This window comes from Acomys minous (assembly GCF_964271855.1).
Source record: "Acomys minous genome assembly, chromosome: 1".
In the NCBI taxonomy this organism is placed as follows: domain Eukaryota; kingdom Metazoa; phylum Chordata; class Mammalia; order Rodentia; family Muridae; genus Acomys; species Acomys minous.
The window spans coordinates 73304737-73326367 of record NC_140483.1 but is presented as its reverse complement, the minus strand read 5'-3'; the positions used below and the strand labels follow the sequence as shown (position 1 = coordinate 73326367).

Genomic DNA, 21631 nt, shown 5'->3' with positions numbered 1-21631 from the left:
ACCCCTTGGTTAATGACACTCTGCTATGTTTGCAGACTAGAGCTAGTGTGGTTGTTCTCTGAGAGGCTCAAACCAGCAGTGGATCAAAATAGATGCTGAGACTATAAGTCAAACATTAGGCAGGGCAGGAGTCTTGTAGAAAAGTGAAAAGAAAGATAGACGGACCTGGAGGGGACAGGCAATCTACAAGAAGACCAACAGAATCAATTACCTAGGCCCCAGAGAGGTTTGTGGAGACTCAACCACCAACTAAGGACTATGCATAGACTGCACCTAGTACCCCCACAAAGGTATAGCCAACAGGCAACTCAGGATTCATGTGGGATCCCTAGTAAGGGTAGTTGGGGCTGTCTCCGATATGAACTTTGTATCTTGTTTTTTGATTTCTCTCCCTTGTTGGGGCTTCCTCATCAAGCCATAGGGGAAGAGGGTTTACTCAGTTTTGATGTGAGTTTTCTGAGTAATAGGGGAAGGGGTAAGAGTGACGGATCATGAGATAGAGAGGAGAGAAAAGAGGCTAAGATAAGGATGTAAAGTGGATAAGTAAAATAATTTTTCAAAAGAAAAAAATAAAAGAAGCTAGAAATTTCAGTTTTCTGATGAAATCTGTATTTTAAAGCATTGATTTGAATTAAGATGCCTGTAACTTTCACCCTGTGATCTTGCACTCTAACATTGAAACTGTAAGCACCAAATAAACTCTTTACTTCTGTACGTTGCCTTGGTCATGGTGTCTGTCCTTTAACCTGGAGCTGGCCAACTCAGCAACATTGGTAGACAAGTGAGGCCAGGGAACCACCTATCACTGCAGCCACAGCACTGAGATTATTAATATGTACCATAGCATCCAATAATTTTTAAGTCAAATCCTCATACTTGAATGACAAAAACCTTCCTGACTGAGCCAACTCCTCAGCTCCATCCTGTCTTTAAGAAGACTCAATGTTCCATAGTCCCAGTATGCTAACCTGGCCTAGCCTAACCTGGCAGTCAGCCACATTGGCCAAGGAACAGATCCATGCTCTTTAAAAGCCTGCTACAGTTCTTGAAGAGGAAAAAAAAATGGAAGGAAATGCAAAGTAACATGCCAGCGAGGGATTATTGGTACAAGTTGACCACTCCAGCTTTCCCATAAGCCTTTGTGCTGTTGGCCATGTGTGAATGGATCTTGTACTTGAGGATGGATCCAGACCAGAGCATGAGTAATGCTTGTCGCTCCTCCTGATAAATGAGTAAATGGGTATCTTTCACAGACTCACAGACCCCAGGAGATGAATTAGTCAAATTGGCAACATAAACTTTATGGGTGTTATCTCTGTATATCAGTCACTAGGTTCTTTGGCCATATGGTCAAAATGTACATCTTTTATGCCTCTATAAAATATCTGCATGAAAATATTTGCTTCAATGTTTTTCATATTCTGAGCAGAAAGGGCCTCCCACTGGGGACACAACCTTTATCTATGACCCACAGACCACATCTTGCTTGTCAGGAACAGTGCTCACAGAGTAGGTGAGAAGATCACAAATGTGTCACTACTATTTTCTACCACGACCTTCCCAACAAAGGCAAATCTCTTCACTTAAAAGTGTGATGCCACTATCAACATCAACAGTTTTCTCTCTTCCCATCTCTTATTCACATGGTAAGAGTGAGTTGTTCTTAGAAAAAGCAGAGCTAGGAATGGTGCAGTGTGAGTTTGAAGACAGTTTGATAATGTTATGAGAGTTGAATACAGTTTATTGAATAAATCCTTTGCTCAGTTTGTAACTCTTTAAATATTTAGACTACAGCATGTGGCTCTTCATTTGTACTATTGCCCCAGGCTCTGTGTCTGTTTGAGAGAGCTTGGTTAATTTTCTATTATTTTATAGATAACTATAGTAATTCAGTCAGTCTCCAAATGTCTGTCTGATTAGCCATCTCCACTAGAAGTAGAAGGCTAATTAAGCCATGCAATCCACATTCTAGCAGAAACTTGGATAAAACAAGAAAACACAGTATCAGTTGCTTCTGGAAAGTTGATAAAAACAAGGAATCCAAGTTTGGTTGCTCAGTGCTGTGACTTCCACTGCTTTTTAAGAGAGCAGGAAGATTATAAGCAGCCCTCCCACAAAGAGCCTGCCAAGCAAGCCTGAGTATGTTAGATAATAAAAATGAAATTAAAAGATATAAATGAAACATTTCTGGCAAAGGCTTAGTGGTTGAGCAATCACCTAACAAACATGAGACCTTCAGTTTAAACTCTCACATTGAAAGAACAATTGTGGAAGGACGGGCTTTCATGGTATAATATCCAAACTAAAAGACTTTGTTTTTTAAATGCCATTTGCTTATTTTAACACATATTAAGATGTATTTTTGTATTGCTATTCCTGTGTGCATGTGAATCCTCATGAATATATGTGCACATTTGTATGGCAGCCAGAGCTCCACACTGGTGGTTTTTCTCTTACTCTCCGACTGGATTATTTATTTATTTTAGCACCTTTATTTATTATTTAGATAGTGTGAGGGAGATATACCCCTGCCAAGAAGCACATGATAAAATTATTTTAAACAACTGAGTTGATTCTTGCATTAACCCATGTAGGATTCATGTACTAATGGCAGGTCATCTGGCCTGCTAGCAAGTGCTTTTACCTATACTCCTGGTGAAATACTAATTCAACTCTTTTATATTTAATTTTTAGTGATAGAGTCACTGAACTACTAGTTTATCTTTTAAGCTGGAATGGCTTTCCAGCAAGTCCCACTATCCTCTTCGTTCTGCCTTTCCATTCCTGGGGTTATATGCATATATATAACTCCTGTCTGGTAACATTTTATTACATTTCAGTTATAAAATTTAAGGCGTTCTCTTATTCTCTTACCTACCTCCTTTCTCTCTTCCTCTGTCTCTCTGTCTCTCTCTGACTGTCTGTCTCTCTCTGTCTCTCTCTGTCTCTCTGTCTCTGTCTCTGTCTCTGTCTCTGTCTCTCTCTCTCTCTCTCTCTCTCTCTCTCTCTCTCTCTCTCTCTCTCTCTCTCCCTCCCTCTCTCTCATACTCCTCCCCCTTACCTTCTCTCCCCATGGTCACTTAATAAACTTCATATAATCAAAAAATTTGAGGAAATTAAAAATCAGCAGGACCAAAAATCACAATATTAAATTGTAATTAAAAGAAGAGTGAATGAAAGTCTTTCCCAGAAAGTTTTCAGAATCAGCTTTACTATCTACACTCCTGTCTCCAAGACTACTTCTCTGTACCCAAGATAGTAGCCTGCTTCTCTGGACATCATGTCTCTGTGACTCTGTGGCTACTGGGGAAGAAGGATTGATGATGCCTCATTGTCCCTGTGTCTTGGAGCTTCCTATATGATACATCATGGATTATATCCCTTGCAGAGCTCATATAAAGGTTAAACAACTGTGATTTGAATGTCAAACATTCTCAGAGGCACACAGGTTTCTAGGTGGTTTTCTCCTGTTTGGGAAAGCTCTCGAATCCTTATGAAGTGGAGCCTTTCTTATTTTTTTCAAATCTTAGCATATACCAAATTACATATATTTATAACTATGAATAAATTTTAAGAAACTCAATTTGAGTGTACAAAACCACTTCTCATTTTGAATGATATTGTCATTTCTTAAATATTGTATAATATCTACAATGAAGTACAAAATACCTGTGGCTTCTTTGTGTACCTGCCGATGTGGCATGCTACAAAGATGGTGGTCTCGAAAGTCAGAGTCAGGTCACACTGGAACATGGCTTAGATTTTCATATTTTACTAAGCACAAGGATCATATTTTAACATATGTGAAAATAATTTCTATTTTTTAATATGTCTGTGTTCTCTTGTTATTTTCCCATGCTTAGGGAAGTTGATTCGTCAAAATTATTTATATTACTTAATTTCCTGAAAATATACTTCAAAACACTGTTTCAATATGTTTTGTGGAGTATGCTGCCACTAAACATGCCTTTCTAATGGAAGGACTTTTAAATTTTTATAGAAATAAAAATTATTATATGTTTTCTTACTTGTCCTCTGGACTCTGTGCCATAATTAGAAGGACATCTATGTTTTTAAATAAAGTAGCTATTATTTAATTTTAAAATTTTTTCTATAAAGTTAGGCATAAAGTTGTGTGAATATCATGCACATATATATTATCTTAAGTTTGTGTGTGTGTGTGTGTGCATGTGTGTGTGTGTGTGTGTGTGTGTGTGTGTGTGTGTTTGTACATGAGTGTAGTTGTTCAGAAGACACCATCAGAACCTCTGAATCTGGAATTGCGGAGAGTAGTTAGCTACCCTTGTGCATGCTGGGAACTCAGTGTCAGTTCTCTAGAAGAAAATTATGTTCTCTTACTGGATGAGCTATATCTTGATCCTTCCACACATTTTGTTTGTCCCCGCACCACCAATTTTCATCCTCACTTCCAGCCCTCTCTCCTTATACCTGACTCCAACTCCAATTACTCTTTCCATCTTCTCTCCCAAGTAGGAGCATCCCTGCATCTACATCTGATGTCAATTTTATTTCCCCTTCTGAGTGAGATTCATGCACACTCAATTGGATCTTTCTTGTCACTTAGTTTCTTTGGGTCTGTGCATTGTAGTATAGTTATTATGTATTTAATGGCTAATAGCCACTTATAAGTGAGTAAATACCATGCTTGTCTTTCTGGGTCTGGGTTAATTCACTTAAGATGGCATTTTCTAGTTCCATTCATTTTCCATGGAATTGCATGATGTCCTTGTTTGTAATAGCTTAGTAGTATTCCTTGGTGTGAATGTAGCACAATTTCTTTATACATTCTTTGACTGCAAGAAAAGTAGGTTGTTTCCAGTTTATGGCTATTATGAATGAAGCTTCTATAAGCATAGTTGAGCAAATGTCCTTGTATGTTTGAGCATCTTTTGGGTATATACCCAAGAGTTGTTTAACTGGGTGATAAAGTAGAACTGTTCCCAATTTTCTGAGAAAGCACAAGATTTATTTCCAATGTGATTTTACAGATTTATACTCCAGCCAGCAATGGAGCAGTATTCCCTTTTTTCCAGCATGTGCTGTCACTTGAGTTTTTTTTTTCCATAGTCATTCTGATAGGTGTAAGATGGTATCTCAAAGTCATTTTCATTTGCATGTCCCTGATAACTAAGGACATTGAACATTTCTTTAAGTGATTATATGGTCAATTTTGAAGAAGGTTCCATGAAGTGCTAAGAACAATGTATATTCTTTTGTGTCTCACTGAAGGTTTCTGTAGATATCTGTTAGGTCTATTTGATTCACAGTGTCAGTTAGTTTCATTATTTCTCTGTTAAGTTCATGTCTAAATGATTTGTCCATTGGTGAGAGTGGGGTGTTGAAGCATCCCACTTTAATGTATGGGGTTTGATATGTGATTTAAGATTTAGCAGTTTTTCTTTTACAAATGTGGATGCTCAATGAAGCTTAATTGTTTTGGGATTAAGATGTTTTTAGGTCTAGTAGGTGTTCTAAATTGATAACGTCAGTATGTGATGAAGACTGATTTACTTTCAGAAATTTAGATGCACCAAGATAGGAAACATGTCTTTTTCAAGGCTGCCGAATACAAATAGCCAAAACACTAAGAATGCAACATTTATATAATTCCCGATTGTGTGATGGGTCTTCTTGCCATAGGTAATCTATTGTATATATGTATAATAACATAAATGTATATGTACAAAAAGAAAATAATTTAAAAAAAAGAAAGAGCAGAAAAAAAATCAAATGTGGGTGTGCTTTCCTTTGTAACGTAGAATGTTAAATATTGAGATGTCATCTTGCTGTATTTTTTGTTTAATGGGTATGAAGTACCCTTCCCAATCGCTTTTGACTAATTTTGGTTTAAAGTATATTTTATTAGATATTATGATGGCTATTCTAGCTTGCTTCTTGTATCCATTTGCTACAAAATTATTTTCCAGTCATTTACTATGAGGTATTGTCTACCTTTGTTGATGAGGTCTATTTCTTGTATGCAGCAGAATGGTGCATTTCTTTTTTCACACTTACTCTGTTCATCTCTGTGTTTGATGTGGGGAGGATTGAGTCAATTGATTTTGAGAAATATTAATGACCAATTATTGTGAATTCCTATTATTTTGATATTGTTGGTTGTAGATTTGTGTGTGTGTGTGTGTGTGTGTGTGTGTGTGTGTGTGTGTGTGTGTTTGGTGTGTCTAGTTTTATTAGTGTAGGGTTATTTATTTACTCTTTTTCTTGGGTATAATTAGCCTACTTGATTTGGAATTGTCCTTCTAGTATCTTCAGAAGGGCAGTATTTATGTATAAATTTTGTTTAAATTTTGTTTTATCTCTAAATATCTTGTTTCCTCCATCTGTGGTGATTTAAAGTTTTACTGGGCATAATAATGTTGGCTAACATCTGTGGTCTCTTAGGGTCTTCAACATATCTGCGCAGGACTTTTTGGCTTTTAGAGTCTCTTTGAGAAGTATGGTGTAATTCTGTAGGTTGGCTTTTATATGCTGCTTGGTCTTTTCCCCTTGCTGATTTTAATATTTTTTCTGTACATTTAGTGTTTTGATTATTATGTTGTGGGAGGAATTTCTTTTAAGGCTCAATTTATTTGGTGTTCTGTAAGCTTCTTGGATTTGTTGGTTTGTTTTGGGTTTTGTTTGGTTTATTTGTTGTGGTTGTTGTTTTATTTTTCTTTTAATTTTTTGAGACAGTGTTTCTCTGTGTAGCTTTGGCTGTCCTGGACTCAGTTTGTAGACCAGACTGGCCTCAAACTCATTGTGATCTTCCTGCCTCTGCCTCCTGAGTGCTAGGATTAGAGGAGTGTGTCACCACACTTGGCCCATCTTCTTGTATTTTTTATATGCATCACTTTCTTTAGGTTAGGAATTTTTTCTATGATTTTGTTGAATATAGTTTCTGGGCCTTGGAGCTAAGTTTTTTCTCTGTCTTTTATTCCTATTATTCTTAGGTTTGGTCTTTCATGGTTTCCCATATTTCTTGGATATTTTAAGTTAGGAAATTTTTAGATTTTATATTTTCTTTCACTGATATATAGATTTCTTTAATTGTATCTTCTATGCCTGAGATTCTCTTTTCCATCTCTTGTATTCTGTTGGTGATGCTTGCATCTGTAGTTCCTGTTCTATTTCATAGGTATTACATCTCCAGGATTCCCTCAGTGGTGTGTTTTTTTTGTTTGTTTGTTTGTTTGTTTCTATTTCCATTATTAGGTCTTAAACATTTTTTTTGGGAGAAATGAGACCAGCCTTGAGCAGGAACAAGGCCTGCCTGGCACCACACATGTGCAGAAGGGAGGCTTCATGTAGACAGTCTGAGACCTGCTAGAGTGTGCCTGGCATTCTCTGAGACTGACTGCCTAGAGACTGGTGAAATCACAATGGAAACCAAGGAGGAGCAGCCACAGCTTCTGCATGCAGTTTGAAAGCCAATGGGATACTGGGAGGAGGGTACAAACACATGCTCTATTTCCACAATAAAGGAGTATGCTTCTGCCACATGCCTGATTCTTAGAGTCTGTTTTATTGACTCTGCACTAGCCTACCCCTGCCCACAAGGGTCATGGGCCTGGGTCCTAGCAACATTTGGCACCCAACATGGTCTCCTTATCCATTCAGGCATATGGGCATTGAGTATGCTAGGGTAAGACTTTATTTTTTTTATCACAGCTGCTATTTTTCCAGCCTTCATTTTTGCCTTCTGCTGTCAACACTGTATTGAGTGTCGCTAACCCATCTTCTGTCCCCTTCTCTCTCACAAGGCACGGTTGAGCACCCCCTTTGGCAGTTTGTCTGTGAGTTGGCCCCTTTGTTTTCTGTTCTTTAACCTCACATGAGGTCAGCATGCTGGGTCCTTCTCTCTTTTTCTTTGTGTATGTTTGTCTTGTCAGGGAGGTATACTCACTTTGCTTCCAGTTCCCTGGTGTCTCCACATATGGGCTGACACTTCTAGGAGAAAGCACCACCGATTGGCCCCTTGAATGGTGTTTCTCTACCAGAGACACCATCTGGGCATATGGCCATGGACTAATGAACCATGGAAGCCCCACACTATGTTCAAGACTCTCAGATCTGATACACATCTTTCCATTCTCTTTATTTTGTCAATTTCCTTAAATTTCTTCATATGGGTTGTGTAATTATATGCAAACTACCTTTTGCAGCCACAAAGGAGACAGGTGAGTAAGATAGCATGGAATCCAACAATGTCCATTTCTCCACCCTGTTATGCCTCCACACATACAGGGACACTCCATCCCTCCCACATTAATTATGGACCGCAATATCTATGGCAAGAATTCCACAGCACTGAGGCTGGAATGTTCTTCTCTGGCTCTGAACACAGTCCCCTTTCCTACATCCATGCCCCACCTACAACCATAATATTGGGTAAAAAGGAATTTTGGCTTTATATCTGCTACTGTTGCTGTTATTCTAGCAGGTGTTGCCAGGGCAACCACAACAGCCGCTGATTTGACACAGACAGCCATGACTGTGGAGATTGTCAATTACTTAGTTTCTAAATTGGCTGAAGCATTCCAGGGACAGGAGTTATTAAATCAACACCTTTACCAGGCTGTACATATTCTTCAACAACAACTTGACCTTTTGGCTCAGGAATTCACCTTGGTTAGAGACTCCCTGTTCACCTGTGACTCCTGACTCCATGCTACCAAGTATGTAATTTTGCTGAGGCATGCCAACAGTTGTCCCGCTTGATACAGGTGACCTACTCAAAAAACTTCCTCAATTACTTTGTGCTACTCACAGAAAGCATATCATAATTCAATGAGACCAGGAGCCTGGTACTTTTTCTTGATATAGGGTTCATGGAACAGTTATGCAACAACATCAAAAGATGTTCCGATCCTTCCTGGATAGGCACCTATGATATTTTTGGATGAATAATGATCACATTAAACATTTTGTTTAAGTGTTTTCTGCAGCATACCACCAAGCAATGTTCTAGCAACAAAACTAGCTTAGAGGAGCTCATGGGTTTGGAACACCCAAACAACAGTCCATCCAAGGAGGTGATACAGGCCTGGTTTATGGATATCCCTTTGTCTAATACCCTACACACCCTATTCACTCTCTAGGGATACCACCCTTTGAGCACTGGTAGTCAATAATGGGTAAGAATCTGTTTGACAGGTCAATCTAAAATAAAACAGCCCATCATACTAGGGGTCCCTGAGGTGAGGTCAACAAAACAGAGAATAAAAACTAGCTCCCACTGAGTCATAAAACTAAAAACAAAAAGGTAGATATGGAGGAGGAATGAGGCCTGCCTTGAGCAAGAACAAGGGAGCATGCACGGAAGGGGGCCTTCAGGTAGAGTCTGCTCAAGACTTGCCTGTGAATGCTCACCATGCAGAAACTGACTGCCCAGAGACTGGTGACATAAGGATGGGAACCAAGGAGAAGGAGCAAAAGCAGCAGCTCACAGTTTAGGAACCAATAGGACACTGGGAGTGGGGCATAAAGGCATGTGAAATAAAGGAGTCTGCTTCTGCCACTTGCCTGGCTCCCTGAGACTGTGTTGTTGTCTCTATACCAGTTCACACCTTCCCCCAAGGATCTTTGGCGTGGGACCCAGCAACATATTTTATTCATTTACTTCACCTGTTTGATTGTATTTTCCTGTATTTCTTTAAAAGGTTTATTGGTTTCTTCTTTAAAGGCCTCTGTCATCTTTATAAGGTTGGATTTAAGGCATTTTCTCGTGCTTTGGCTGTGTTAGGATATCTAGCACTTGCTGGAGTAGGATAGCTGGGCTTTGATGCTGTCATGTTGTCCTCGATCTTTTCTTGTGTTCTTACACGGGCTTTCAGGCGTTTAGCTATCCCCGGTATTGGGTGAATGTTTCCGATGCAGGAACCCTCATGGAGACAGGAAGATCACTGGACCTGACAATGGAGCTCAGCAAAATGAGTGCAGCTCACCTCTGGTGGCTGTGTTGTGGGTAGTTCAGGCATGCAGGGAATTTGTGGCAATGGGTCTAACTTGGATGTTCCTGGGTCTTATACCCCTTCCTCAGACAGGTGGGCATTGGGGATTGTGGTACAGTGTGCAGCACACCTTTGCTGACTGTACCTCAAGTGCATATTTATATTTAAATGTTCAGAACTTTTAGTTTAATGCTGTTTTTGGATTCTGTGTTGTTCTTTTTTTTTTTCTGCTATCTTAATCTAAGTATTCTATTTTTATTAAAATAATTTTTTCTTGGTATGTGTGGTATGACTGCATGAAACCATGTGTTTTCCAAGTATTCAATGATGTGGGGAATTTATTAGACAATGCTATAAAACAGGACCACAGAGCCTTCTTGAGAAGAAATGACTTCTTGACCCATAAGGACATCAGAGGACAAAGGTCCTAAAAATATCTTTCTAAACTGCTTCTTGCTCCAGGTTGGAGTGAGAAAGGCTGTCATCTTGCTCCAGAAATTTATGGCTTCAATGGTATGATTTTGAAGGACATTCCTAGGAGCTGTCTCTCTTCTTTCTACTTCTCCCTGTATGACACAATTCTATAAGGATAGGTCTATGATGCATCTGGGAAGCAGATAGCTGTAAACATCTTATGATGGCAAAGGCTATTCCATGTGATTCACACAATGCCATAAAGTCTCTTGATGAATATCAGTAATGTTGTCTTAGTGCACTATTTATTGTTTTGATAATGTACCATGGTCAAGGCAAATTATATTATAAAATGTGTCCTTGACCATCAATGGAGTGGTGCACAGCACTAGGCCAGCAGCTGTGGGAGTGCTGCAGTAACTGAGATCTTATTCTTTGATCCTTAAGCAAAAGGCAGAGAGAGTGTGCTAACTGGAAATAACTTGATCTTTTTAAAATCTCAAAGCCCTGTCCATAGTGACACAACTTCGACAAGGCCACACCTCCTAATCTTTTCTAAACAGTTCCATTAATGTTGGACCAAATATGCAAACATGAGCCCATGGCAGCCCTTCTCATTCAAACACTATATGGTGTAAAAAAAAAAAAAAAAAAAGGATAAGTTGCTATCATATCTAGGAAGTAGTCCTACATTTTGGTAAAGCTTATATGTATATAGAGTTGCATAATACCATTATCCCTGACATAAACAAAAATAGAGGGTATCTTTAAAATATCCTGGCATGTTCTGTCCCATGTAGTGACCTCATAGGTATTTTTACTGTACGTGTCCATGTCTTCTGTGTACACTGCGACCAGGGCAGATGCTAGAGTGTGGTTTCTACATAACAGAATGTACTGGGAAGGAACCCTTTCTTAATACACATAGCCAGGTTCAGCTGTGCTCCTTCTAACAGCTGCAGTGGTTTTGCTTCTGAGAAATTGAAATTTATATTTCTTATCTTTTAAGTTTATACCAGCTTGTGGGTGGGAAACAGCTGAATAGAACATTGCTCTCAACCCAGAAGGCTCTTTCTTCCCTCCACCTTCTTTGAGGTAAATCTTCAAGGCTAGAGACTTCTTAAACATAACTCTTGTCACCCAGTACAGCTGGTATCTGCCACAATCCTCAATCTGTCTTCTTTTATGATGTCTAGAACAATCTGTCTGCACATTCTGGCAAAAGTTTGAGGCTCCTGAATGAGCAGTTGCTTGAGATAAATATTTCAAGGTGTTTCACACCTAAAAAGTATTTTTCACAAGGCAAAGAATACCTGAAGCAAGCAGCAGCTCCAAGTTCATAAACTGAGTGATACCACTGAGTTCCATTTCCCTAAACACTAGCATCTATTTCAATGTCACACAGCTGTGAGCTCACAGAATATCTGTCCTATTGAGGTTATACACAGGCAAACAGGCTTGCAAATCAGTGGTAAATTAGGTAACAGTATAGATTTTCGAACAGTTACCTTGGACATTAAAGTGTTTGGAAAAATGGCAAGACTGAATAATGATGTTATGGTTTTCTTTTTGTCAATGTTGTCTCCAAGTGCATTAAAGACATTTCTGTGCTTTGATGTAAGTCTAATTTGCTGTGATCTCTTTGTTTCTTCAATCAATTTAACAAGTTGACATAGGAAAGGGATGCATATTCAAAGATTTTTCCATTTTCAGCAATTCAAAAATACTACCTGGCATCTTGCCTTTTGATTCAAAGAATGCCAATGGGTCTTTTGAAGTTACTGAATGACATAAATTATCTACAATATACTGAACATAAGTTGGAGTCAAATGAAAAGGCATTTCTTAAACCTCATAATGATGACTGAAGAATTAAAAAGGTCTGTTCCTAAATTTTCCATTATTTTTTTCTACTTAACTTTTATTCCCTAGCCCAGCAAGGTCTTAAATTGTGTCCTAAGGTTCTTATTCACTGTTTAGTAAACATCTCTAGTTTATTTTATTTTCCTGGTACATTACTCTGATAAAACATCTTAAAGTGGGAAGGATTTATTTCTGTTCACCATTCACAGTTACAATCCATCATGACAGGGGATTACTTGTAATAGGAACTTGAGAGGGTGCATTAGCACATGGTACCCATAGTCAAGACACAGAGCAATGAGTACTTGTACTCGGCTCATTTTCTCCCTTTAATGCAGTCCAAGGTCTCATCCCAGGGAATGGTGTCCCTCCTGGGAATGGGTTCCCAGCTCAGTTAACCTACCAATCCCTCTGTTCCAGCTGGTTTTCTGTCAACTTGACATAAGATAGAGTTTTTTAGGAAGAGGTATCCTTAATTGAAAAAAATCCTACAAGATTGTCTTTTGGAAAAGCCTATGTGAATTTCCTTGATTGATGATTGACATGTGAAATACCATATCATGGTGTTGGTGCCATTCATACAGTGGTCACCCCAGTTCTGACATATATAAGAAAGCTGGATGAGTAAAGCATGAGAAGCAAGCCAGTAAGCATCATTCCTTCATCACCTCTGCATGTCCCCTGCCACCTGGTTCCTGATGTGAAGATCTGTCCTGACTTGCCTGGATGATGAACATCCAGGACATTTAATTAAAACTGTGAGCTAAAATAAACCACTTGCTCTACAAGCTGCTTTTGGTCACAGTGTTTTCTCACAGTAATAGAAGCCCTGACTAAAAACACCTTTATAAACATGTTACATAAACTAAATAATCCCTTTTAGCTGTGCCTGGAGTAGTTCTCCAAGATTATCAGAGATCCTGTCAACTTTACAATTAAAAGTTGACAATTACCAACACATTTATTTCATCAACCTTCAAGCTCAAGCTATATGTAACATTTAGAGAGAAAGAGAGGGAGGCAAGGGGTAAGATAGTGGCTTTCGGGCAGTAAAGGGTATCAGAATTGCTTATATGCTTGAGCAAAGATAACTGATACATCTCCCAGAATTTCTGACTCAGTACATCTGGATGAAGGTTGAATGGACTCCATTTAATATATTTTTAGTAGTTGCAATGGCTTGGCCCTTGAAACAAATATTTAGAATTGCTAGCTGCCTTACAGATAATTATTCATTTTTTTATATTCAACATAATTTAAATTATTTACAAAGGCTTATATAGTCTTCATCAGCTAGTTTTGATTTTTTCTTTTTATTTAAGAACGAGTTATGAGCATTTGTTTTTGAGGTATATGTGTATGTCAGTGTAAGTGACTTGAGAGGCCAGAGGAAAGCGTTAGACCACCCTGGAACTGGAGACATAGGCAGTTGAGAGTCACCCCATATGTATGTTGGGAAGTAAACCCAAGTCCTCTGCAAGAGCAATATGGTCACACTGAGCCTATTCTGCATCCTCTGTCTCATTCTTATATGTTGACTCTCCCATGCCATATGTAAAGAACTGGTAAAGATTTAGAACCTTGCTTTCCTGAGTCTCACACACACAGACACACAGACACACACACACAGACACACACACACACACACACACACACACACACACACACCACACCAAGCACTTAAAAGTAGAGCTTTCTCTGTGTGTCAAATTTAAAAGCTTTTTTTGACTAAAGAATCCATTGCATACAATTTAATAATGATAAACAATGTGTTTGTCTTTATTATACTCAACATAGTGAGCTGATTCTTATAGAATGCTTTTGATTCTTTAAGATATGGTTTTCTATACATTTATCATTAATCAAAATCTCTGACACATTTTCTTTCTTCTTTTATAATCCCTAAAAATGCAAAAAAAAAAAACCAGCCTTGTATGGTGGGGCAGGCCTATAATTTTACACACTCAGTAGGCTAAGGCAGATATCTAAGTGAAATATTTCCTTGAATTTTAAAAATACAGGAGCTGTAGTGTAGCTATGTTGGTAGAATTGAATCATTAACACAATATAGAGGGGATTATCTGGGTACACATCTGTAATCTCAGTACTCATGAAGCAAAGGCAGAGGGATTAGTAGTTTATGAGAGTTCAATACCATCCATGGCTGCATAAAATCCCGTCTTAAAATAATAAAATGATTTTATTTGACATTAATTTAAAAATGAAAAAGGAATGTGGACATAGCTTACTGTTAGACTGTCCTCCTAGGATGTGAAGCCTCCAGTTCAATCCCAAGTAACACACACACACACACAAACACACACACACAGGCACATGCACACACACTCAGATTTACACATATACACACACTGGCCCAAACACACCCACACACATACACACATACACCAACACACATATATATACAACAGTTAATCTTCAACAATTAATCCATAGAAAAACAGCTTTTAATCAGACATAGTGTTGCTGACTCCTGGTCAGGGACATCTATAAAACCATGAATCCAACTTCATCTTGCAGTGTGTGTAAACATCTTGATGTACATGATGTTCCCCATACATAGAAGTTACAAAAATTTTTATGTAAGTAGATAAATGGGACATAATTACATAGCAAAACCAGTATAAGTTAATGCCTTCTTTCCTCAAAATATTAATTTAATTTTACGCCCAATATATTTAATCACATTTATGCAGTCTGTGTTTTAATAATGGGCATCTCCAAAAGGCAGCTTTCAATTTTTATGAAAGATCTAACCTTTGTTCCTCCTGTAAGTAACTGATTTCCACATAGCACTGCAATTATTTAATCCTTATCCACTGTGTTGCTTGACATCCCTGCTTTGGGATGTGACACACAAATCTGACAGCTTTCCTTTTGATCAGGCTAATTGGACACTTCTGTCAAGATCAGTGGAGACTCCTGCTGTAAAATTTATGCCTCTTTCTGTGAACAAAATGTACCCTTTCCTCCTACCCCCACCCCAAGGGCCCCATCTTTCTCTGTATTGTCCACTGGCTACCCTGCTCTGTGATACTGTGACTATTAAACTAGAAGATCTTCAGCATTTTTTTTGTAGTATAGTTTAATGCATTGCACTGATCTCTTCCACCAGGGATCTATCTGGGTTTGTTCTCTAGGAGCACATAAGTGGGGAAAACAGTTCTAACCTATCAGGTTATACTCCAGATGGGCATGGAGGTAAAAAACTAGAGACCCACTGAGAATACATGTTTTAAGACTTCTGAGACTTTTAAAAATTATACTTCTACTTTGTGGCTCTGAGGAACTTAACTCAAGTCATCAGGCTTGACAGCAAATGCACTTACTGGCTGAACGATCTTGGTAGTTCACACCTCAGATTTTCTTGATAATTCTTCTGCCTTAGTTGATTGCTAAGGAATTAATGGTTAAATATAGCCAAGAAACAATAACACTTGTTGTGAGCCTAGCCTTTAACAGCTTAGCCATCTCTCCAGCCCATACAGTAAACTTTGAACCCCTACCCAGACCTAGCCAATGGACAGGACATTCTCCACCATTGAGTGGAGAGTGGGGACTGGCTTTTATACAAACTCTAGTGCCCCATTTTTGACCATGTCCCTTGGATGGGGAGGCCAGGTGGCACTCAGAGGAAGGATAGGAGCCTACCAAGAAGAGACTTGATACTCTATGAGATATACAGGGAGAGGAAGTCCCCCTCAGTCACAGACATAGGGGAGGGGAGTAGGGGGTAAGCGGCAGGGAGGGAGGAATGGGAGGATAGAAGGGACAGGCTAACAATTGTGATGTAATATGAATAAATTAATAAAATATTAAAATTAAAAATAAAGTGGCAACAAAATAAAAAAACAATAACACTGGGAGGCCGCAAGTACATACACACACAGACACACACACACACACACACACACACGTACATACTTACTTAAATCTGCACATACATTTTGATAGTTAGCTTTAAAGGTTCACTTGGTACAACCTTGAATCACCTTGCAAGAGACTCAATTGAGTCTTCATTACACTGGTCTGTGGCATGTCTTTAGGACACTGTCTTAACTGTGAATTCAGGTAGGGAGTGCCATTCTGAATGTGCTTTACACTCTCACATGGTTTGAGATGTGACCTGCACAAATGTGAAAACTACTTGAGAAAAAGTAAGGAAGAAAAACACATATATTCTCTTTACTCTTGATGCTGGGTCGATGCTTTCTTGCTTTGATCTCTCTGAAATGATGGGTTCTAATCAGGATTCATAAGCGAAATAAACCCTGTGTTGCCAGATTATTTTAACACAACAACAGAAATTAAACAAGGATACATGTGCATGCACACAACCCATACTCACCCTCTACCCACACACAAACACACACAAAGAGAGGGGGAGAGAGAGAGAGAGAGAGAGAGAGAGAGAGAGAGAGAGAGAGAGAGAGAGAGAGACAGAGAGACAGAGAGACAGAGAGACAGAGAGACAGAGAGACAGAGAGACAGAGAGACAGAGAGAGAGGGAGAGGGTAGAAGAAGTGTTGATTTTTAACATGTATAGTTGATAGTTCATCAGAGACCCAATGGATTTCCAGACCTTTGCACAGATCTTCTTTGGAGACTCCTCCCTTGTAGCCTAGCCTAGATTTAGAGACTAAAAAGCTCTATATACAGACTTTCCTCCCATTCCTGGAAACCTTCTGGGAGGTTTGACTCACCTCATAGTCAATGTCCAGGGCATCTGTCTCACCCTTGGTCCGGAAGTGCTGTGTGTTCCTGTCCACAGTGAAGTTTGCCTGCTTGCCCACACGCTCCAGGAGAACTGAGTGCCAGTGCTGGTCATCCAGAAGGCTACCCAGAATGGCTGAGGGTGCAATGCTGCTGAGCCGGGCTTTGCTGTCATCTGCGGAAGAAGGAATGAAGAATGGAGTCTTAGCCTGTGCAGCTTTAAATTTTGCCTACCAGCATCACTGAGTACAGGGTACCTGAAGTTTCTTCAAAGAAACACAGCTCATGCTGTCCCTCTACAAATGCACACTGCAAGGGTTTTTGCAGGAGTCATGCACAGGCTTTTACCTCAGATTACAGAACCTCATTCTAGTTAAAATGAGATACACCCCACTTCCTGACAGGAAATGTAATGTTTCCAGGACACTAGCAGTTCCATAGTGAAAGGAGAGCTTATAGTATTGGCCACAGGAATATGATTAAAAGAAATATTTCCACATTTAGGGAAAAATATCTAAATATATACAACTCATTTTTGAAGAATATGAATGAAGAAAGCAGATCTTGAACCTGAAGGAGAGGAAGCCCGAGGTCGTACAGAGTGTGTCTGTGCATGCATGAGCTGGGAATGACACAACCATTTCAGCTGCAACTGTTGAGAACTTAGTCCTTTCATGGAAAAGTTATGGCCACCACTGCCACAGAGAATTTGTCTCACCTTTGATGGGAAGCTGTCGTTACTGATACATATTTTTTAAAAATCTTTACAAATTGTGTGTGTGTGTGTGTGTGTGTGTGTGTGTGTGTGTGTGTTTAGTTGGTTCTCTACTTCCATCATGTGTGTGCTAGAATCTAACTCTAGCTATTGGGCTTATTAGCAAGCACCTTTACCCACTGAAACATGATTTGGGTCTCTGATACAGTAATTTTCATTTGAGAGAATTATATCCCTACTCCACTCAGAATATGATAGCTAAGTGTATCTCTTTTCTTTCTTGCACTATGACATCCTCATCCCTACCTGTACTCACCTGTGCAGTGGTAGCATTGTGCAACATTCAGGGCTCAGGAGCAGCTAACCTCCTTGTGGGATGCTCACTCTTACCTTCAATATGGCCTGAAGGTGCAGCTTGTCTCACTGAGTAACAAGTCCTAGCTTCCTGCAGGAGCTGGAGTGGGTACAACACACTTAGCATACTTGGAAAGTAGGACTGGTGATTTAATGTCTGCTTCTCTTTTGTTGATTTATTATTTATTCATTCACAAGCTTTGAATTCTCATAACTGACAGATTATGCTAATGCCTCAGTAAATATCCCCCTCTCTTTTTCCTGCCTTTTTTTATGAACGCATTGTAACCTACCTGTTCTGGTCAAGGTCATACGGAAAGAAGACACAGAGGGGAGGTGGAACTCTCTCTTCAGAGATCTCAGTGTTGGTGTCTTCCAATAATAGTAATTAGGACAGATGCTCACATAAACACAGACAAGAGGCTGACTACACAAGAAGAGGTAGGGTCCACCAAGCATGGAGGAAGTGCTACCCATGCTGAGGAGTATAAGGGACAGTGGAAGTGTCCCTCACAAGAGGAGAACTGGCTGACAAAACTAGCAGCATCCTTCTGGACCCTGAGTATGAGACACCTGCTGCATTTGATTAACAGCAGAAGAAGGTTAGGTTAGCAGCAATGTATGATTTGACTTTTGCTGCCAATTCAGCTCCTTTAAAAGTTAAGCCAACTTAAACTCCTGCTCTAATTTATGAGTGTCTCATAGGCAAAAATTGTACTTTGGAGTAATTTTAACACGCATATTTTTTAGAGTGAAAGAGAAGGAGGAAGGGAGAGAGGAGGATGGAGATAGGAAGGGAGAGAGAAAAAGGAAAGAGAAAGAGTGAAAAAGTATGTGTGTGTAGATGCCACAATGCACCTTTGAAGGTGAGGGACAGTCTTAAATATCAGTCTTCACCATCCATCTTGTTTCAGACAGGGTCTATTATTTGCCCTTGCATAGCCCTGCCTAACCAGCTTATGAGTTTCTGGAGATTCTATTATCTCTTTCTCAACCTGTAGAAGAAAGCTGGATTATTTACACAGGTGTTGGGGATCCAATCTTAGATTCTCATGCTTATGTGGCAAACATTTGACATATTGAGCCACCTTACTAAGCCACTTACTGTGGATTTCTCTTAATATGAGTAAAATTGAAACATTGCTTTTCGTGAGCCATATTCTCTCTGACTTTTACCCATTTGTTTTTCCAACAATGTGGACTTAGTCTACTTTGTGTAATATAAATTTTCTGTTCTTTGATCCTTTTGTATATTGTGTTTTATGTTTCCTTTATTTTGACACTGAAGATATTTTTCTCTTAAAGTTTTATTATTTGGGGGCTGGAGAGATAGCTCAGCAACCCAAGTGCTTTTTGGGAAAGCTCCAGGACCAGAAATCAGAACTCTAGAAACCCTACTAAATGCCTGGTAAAGGTAGTGGCTCACTGTAATCCTAGGCCTGGACAGTGGAGACTGAGGTTTGCAGTGCAAGCTGCCTCACTAGGATACCTATCTGACTGCTCTGAACTTGTCTGAAAGATGCTCCCTTGATGAATAAGGAGGAAGAACAATCAAGGATGATTTCTAACATCAAATGTGAACCTCCATTTTCAGGGGCACACAAGTGCACATATACCCACATACATGCAAACCCTGTACTCAAGGGGGTCTACCATGCTTACATATGAAAAATAGAAAGAGAAAATAAAAGAATCAGCATAATGTCTGTGCTCTTTAATAGCCCTTCCCTGTTTTTAGAACAGAGGAAAGCTCCCAACATATGTCTCCATTTTGCATTTACAAACACAGTACTTGCTTTATATCGGAAGCTTGCCAGTTTGTGCTGTCTTCACCTTATTAGTGCACTATTACAGATGAACTTCTTAAGAAAACATGGTCACTGAGGTGTAGATGCACAAAGCTACCTTGCTAAGTCTAAGGAAAATAGGGATCTTTAGGACCTGGCCCTTTAACCCAGTCATCTGCTTTCTGGAAATGTATTCTAAGACCATAAATTAATAAGTGGCTCAAAAAATGAGTAATGATTTAAAAATTGGAGATAATGTTTGAAGAGAGATTAAACATACATGGAAAATCAACAAAAATATATGATAGCTGTTTAAGGGGCATTTATGTAGTTATCATAGCATTTTTAAATATTTATGAGTAAATATGGTACTTTTAGATGAAATTAAAAGTGACAGCTAATAAACAAAACATGCAATAACTTAAAATCCTTAATTTAGGAAGTATGCAAGTTGAATAGAAATGCCCAAATGCATACTAAACACTGATTATAAACCAATAGACACTATTAACTCATAAAACACAAAGATGCCACATTATTACAACGATTTTTCTTTTCTTCTATATTTTAGAGTTAGAATAACTATTTTAATAACCAGAAAGAAAATTATTAAATTACGTTTACCTTATGTAAATTACTGTCACTTGAATTAAAAGGAATTTCACATGTTTCTTTGGTGGCTTCGAAAAAGAATTCAGAGTTTTCAACATGATGAATGGGTTCTTAGTATGATCTACTACTAAGTTACATCCATACAGGTTTGATTTTTATCACATGTATTTATGAGGGATACAGGCTCAATTTTCTTAACAAATATACTTTATTACAAACTTATTAACTGAGCGTTCATCCTTTATAACCCAACTAACCGAAAAGATAGAAGAAGACTAAAGAATACAATTACAAAATTGTAAGGATATCAGTTCTGAGGAACAATTCTCCTGGCATAATCAGCAGGATTTCTTCTTCTGGGAACCGGAGTAACCATAACCCAGAATCTCAATAGGAGCCTGGAGCACTGAAGCCTTCCCTAGAGCAGTTCTCTCTAGTAGCATCTCGAAGTGGAGCAATGAACAGCCAAAATTATTCCAAGTCTCCAAAAGCCCGCCTCCAGTTTTGGCCTCATTTATGTATCAGATCCCAGAGTCTGTTCGAGGATTTTTTTCAGCTGGCAACAATCAAGCTCCCACATGAGGTAGTTTGTCTTCTAGTGGATTAACATCACCTGTTCTCTCACAGGACCTTTCTCCATCCCACACTTGGGATCATAACAAAAACAGGTTTATGCCTCCTTCAGAGGAACAGTGTGAGTGCAAGCATGCAATGGTGAGCACTTGTAGCCCAGAGAAAAATTGTGGAGATTGGTTCTTTTCTTCTACCTCTTGGGTCCTAGGGTTTGAATTCAAGTTGTAAACCTTGACAGAAAGCACCTTTACCCACTGAGCAATCTCACCTTCCAACAAATTTACTTCTCAATTGACTCCAAAAGAGGATGATATGAATGGATCCCATCCTTTTCTTCCTTAGTTATTTTGCACTAAAATTCATATATCTTACATTAAATTTAGTGAAAAGTGGTTTGATAAAATAAATTCAGGTAACAACATTCTGCTATTGGGAGAGTGATAGCTTAGAACAAAGAACACATAATGAAACTTCCCCTAGATATCTAGATGTTTGTTATGGAAAGCATATAAAATATAATTCTCAGCACACTACCAAAGTTTTTAATCTCAGGACACCTGTTTCCAGTTTTATCTCAGTTGCATTTGATGTTCAATTACCTCATTTTAAGC

General features: G+C 38.8%; 1 protein-coding gene across 1 annotated transcript in view; it reads right to left on the bottom strand.

Moving 5' to 3' along the window:
* Window positions 1–21631, bottom strand: part of CNTNAP5 (contactin associated protein family member 5) — an 893510-nt gene that overhangs the window by 481347 nt on the left and 390532 nt on the right. Inside the window, exon 6 of the mRNA XM_084797079.1 lies at window positions 16970–17154. Coding sequence (XP_084653205.1) covers window positions 16970–17154 — 185 coding nt within the window. The remainder of the gene's footprint in view (window positions 1–16969; window positions 17155–21631) is intronic.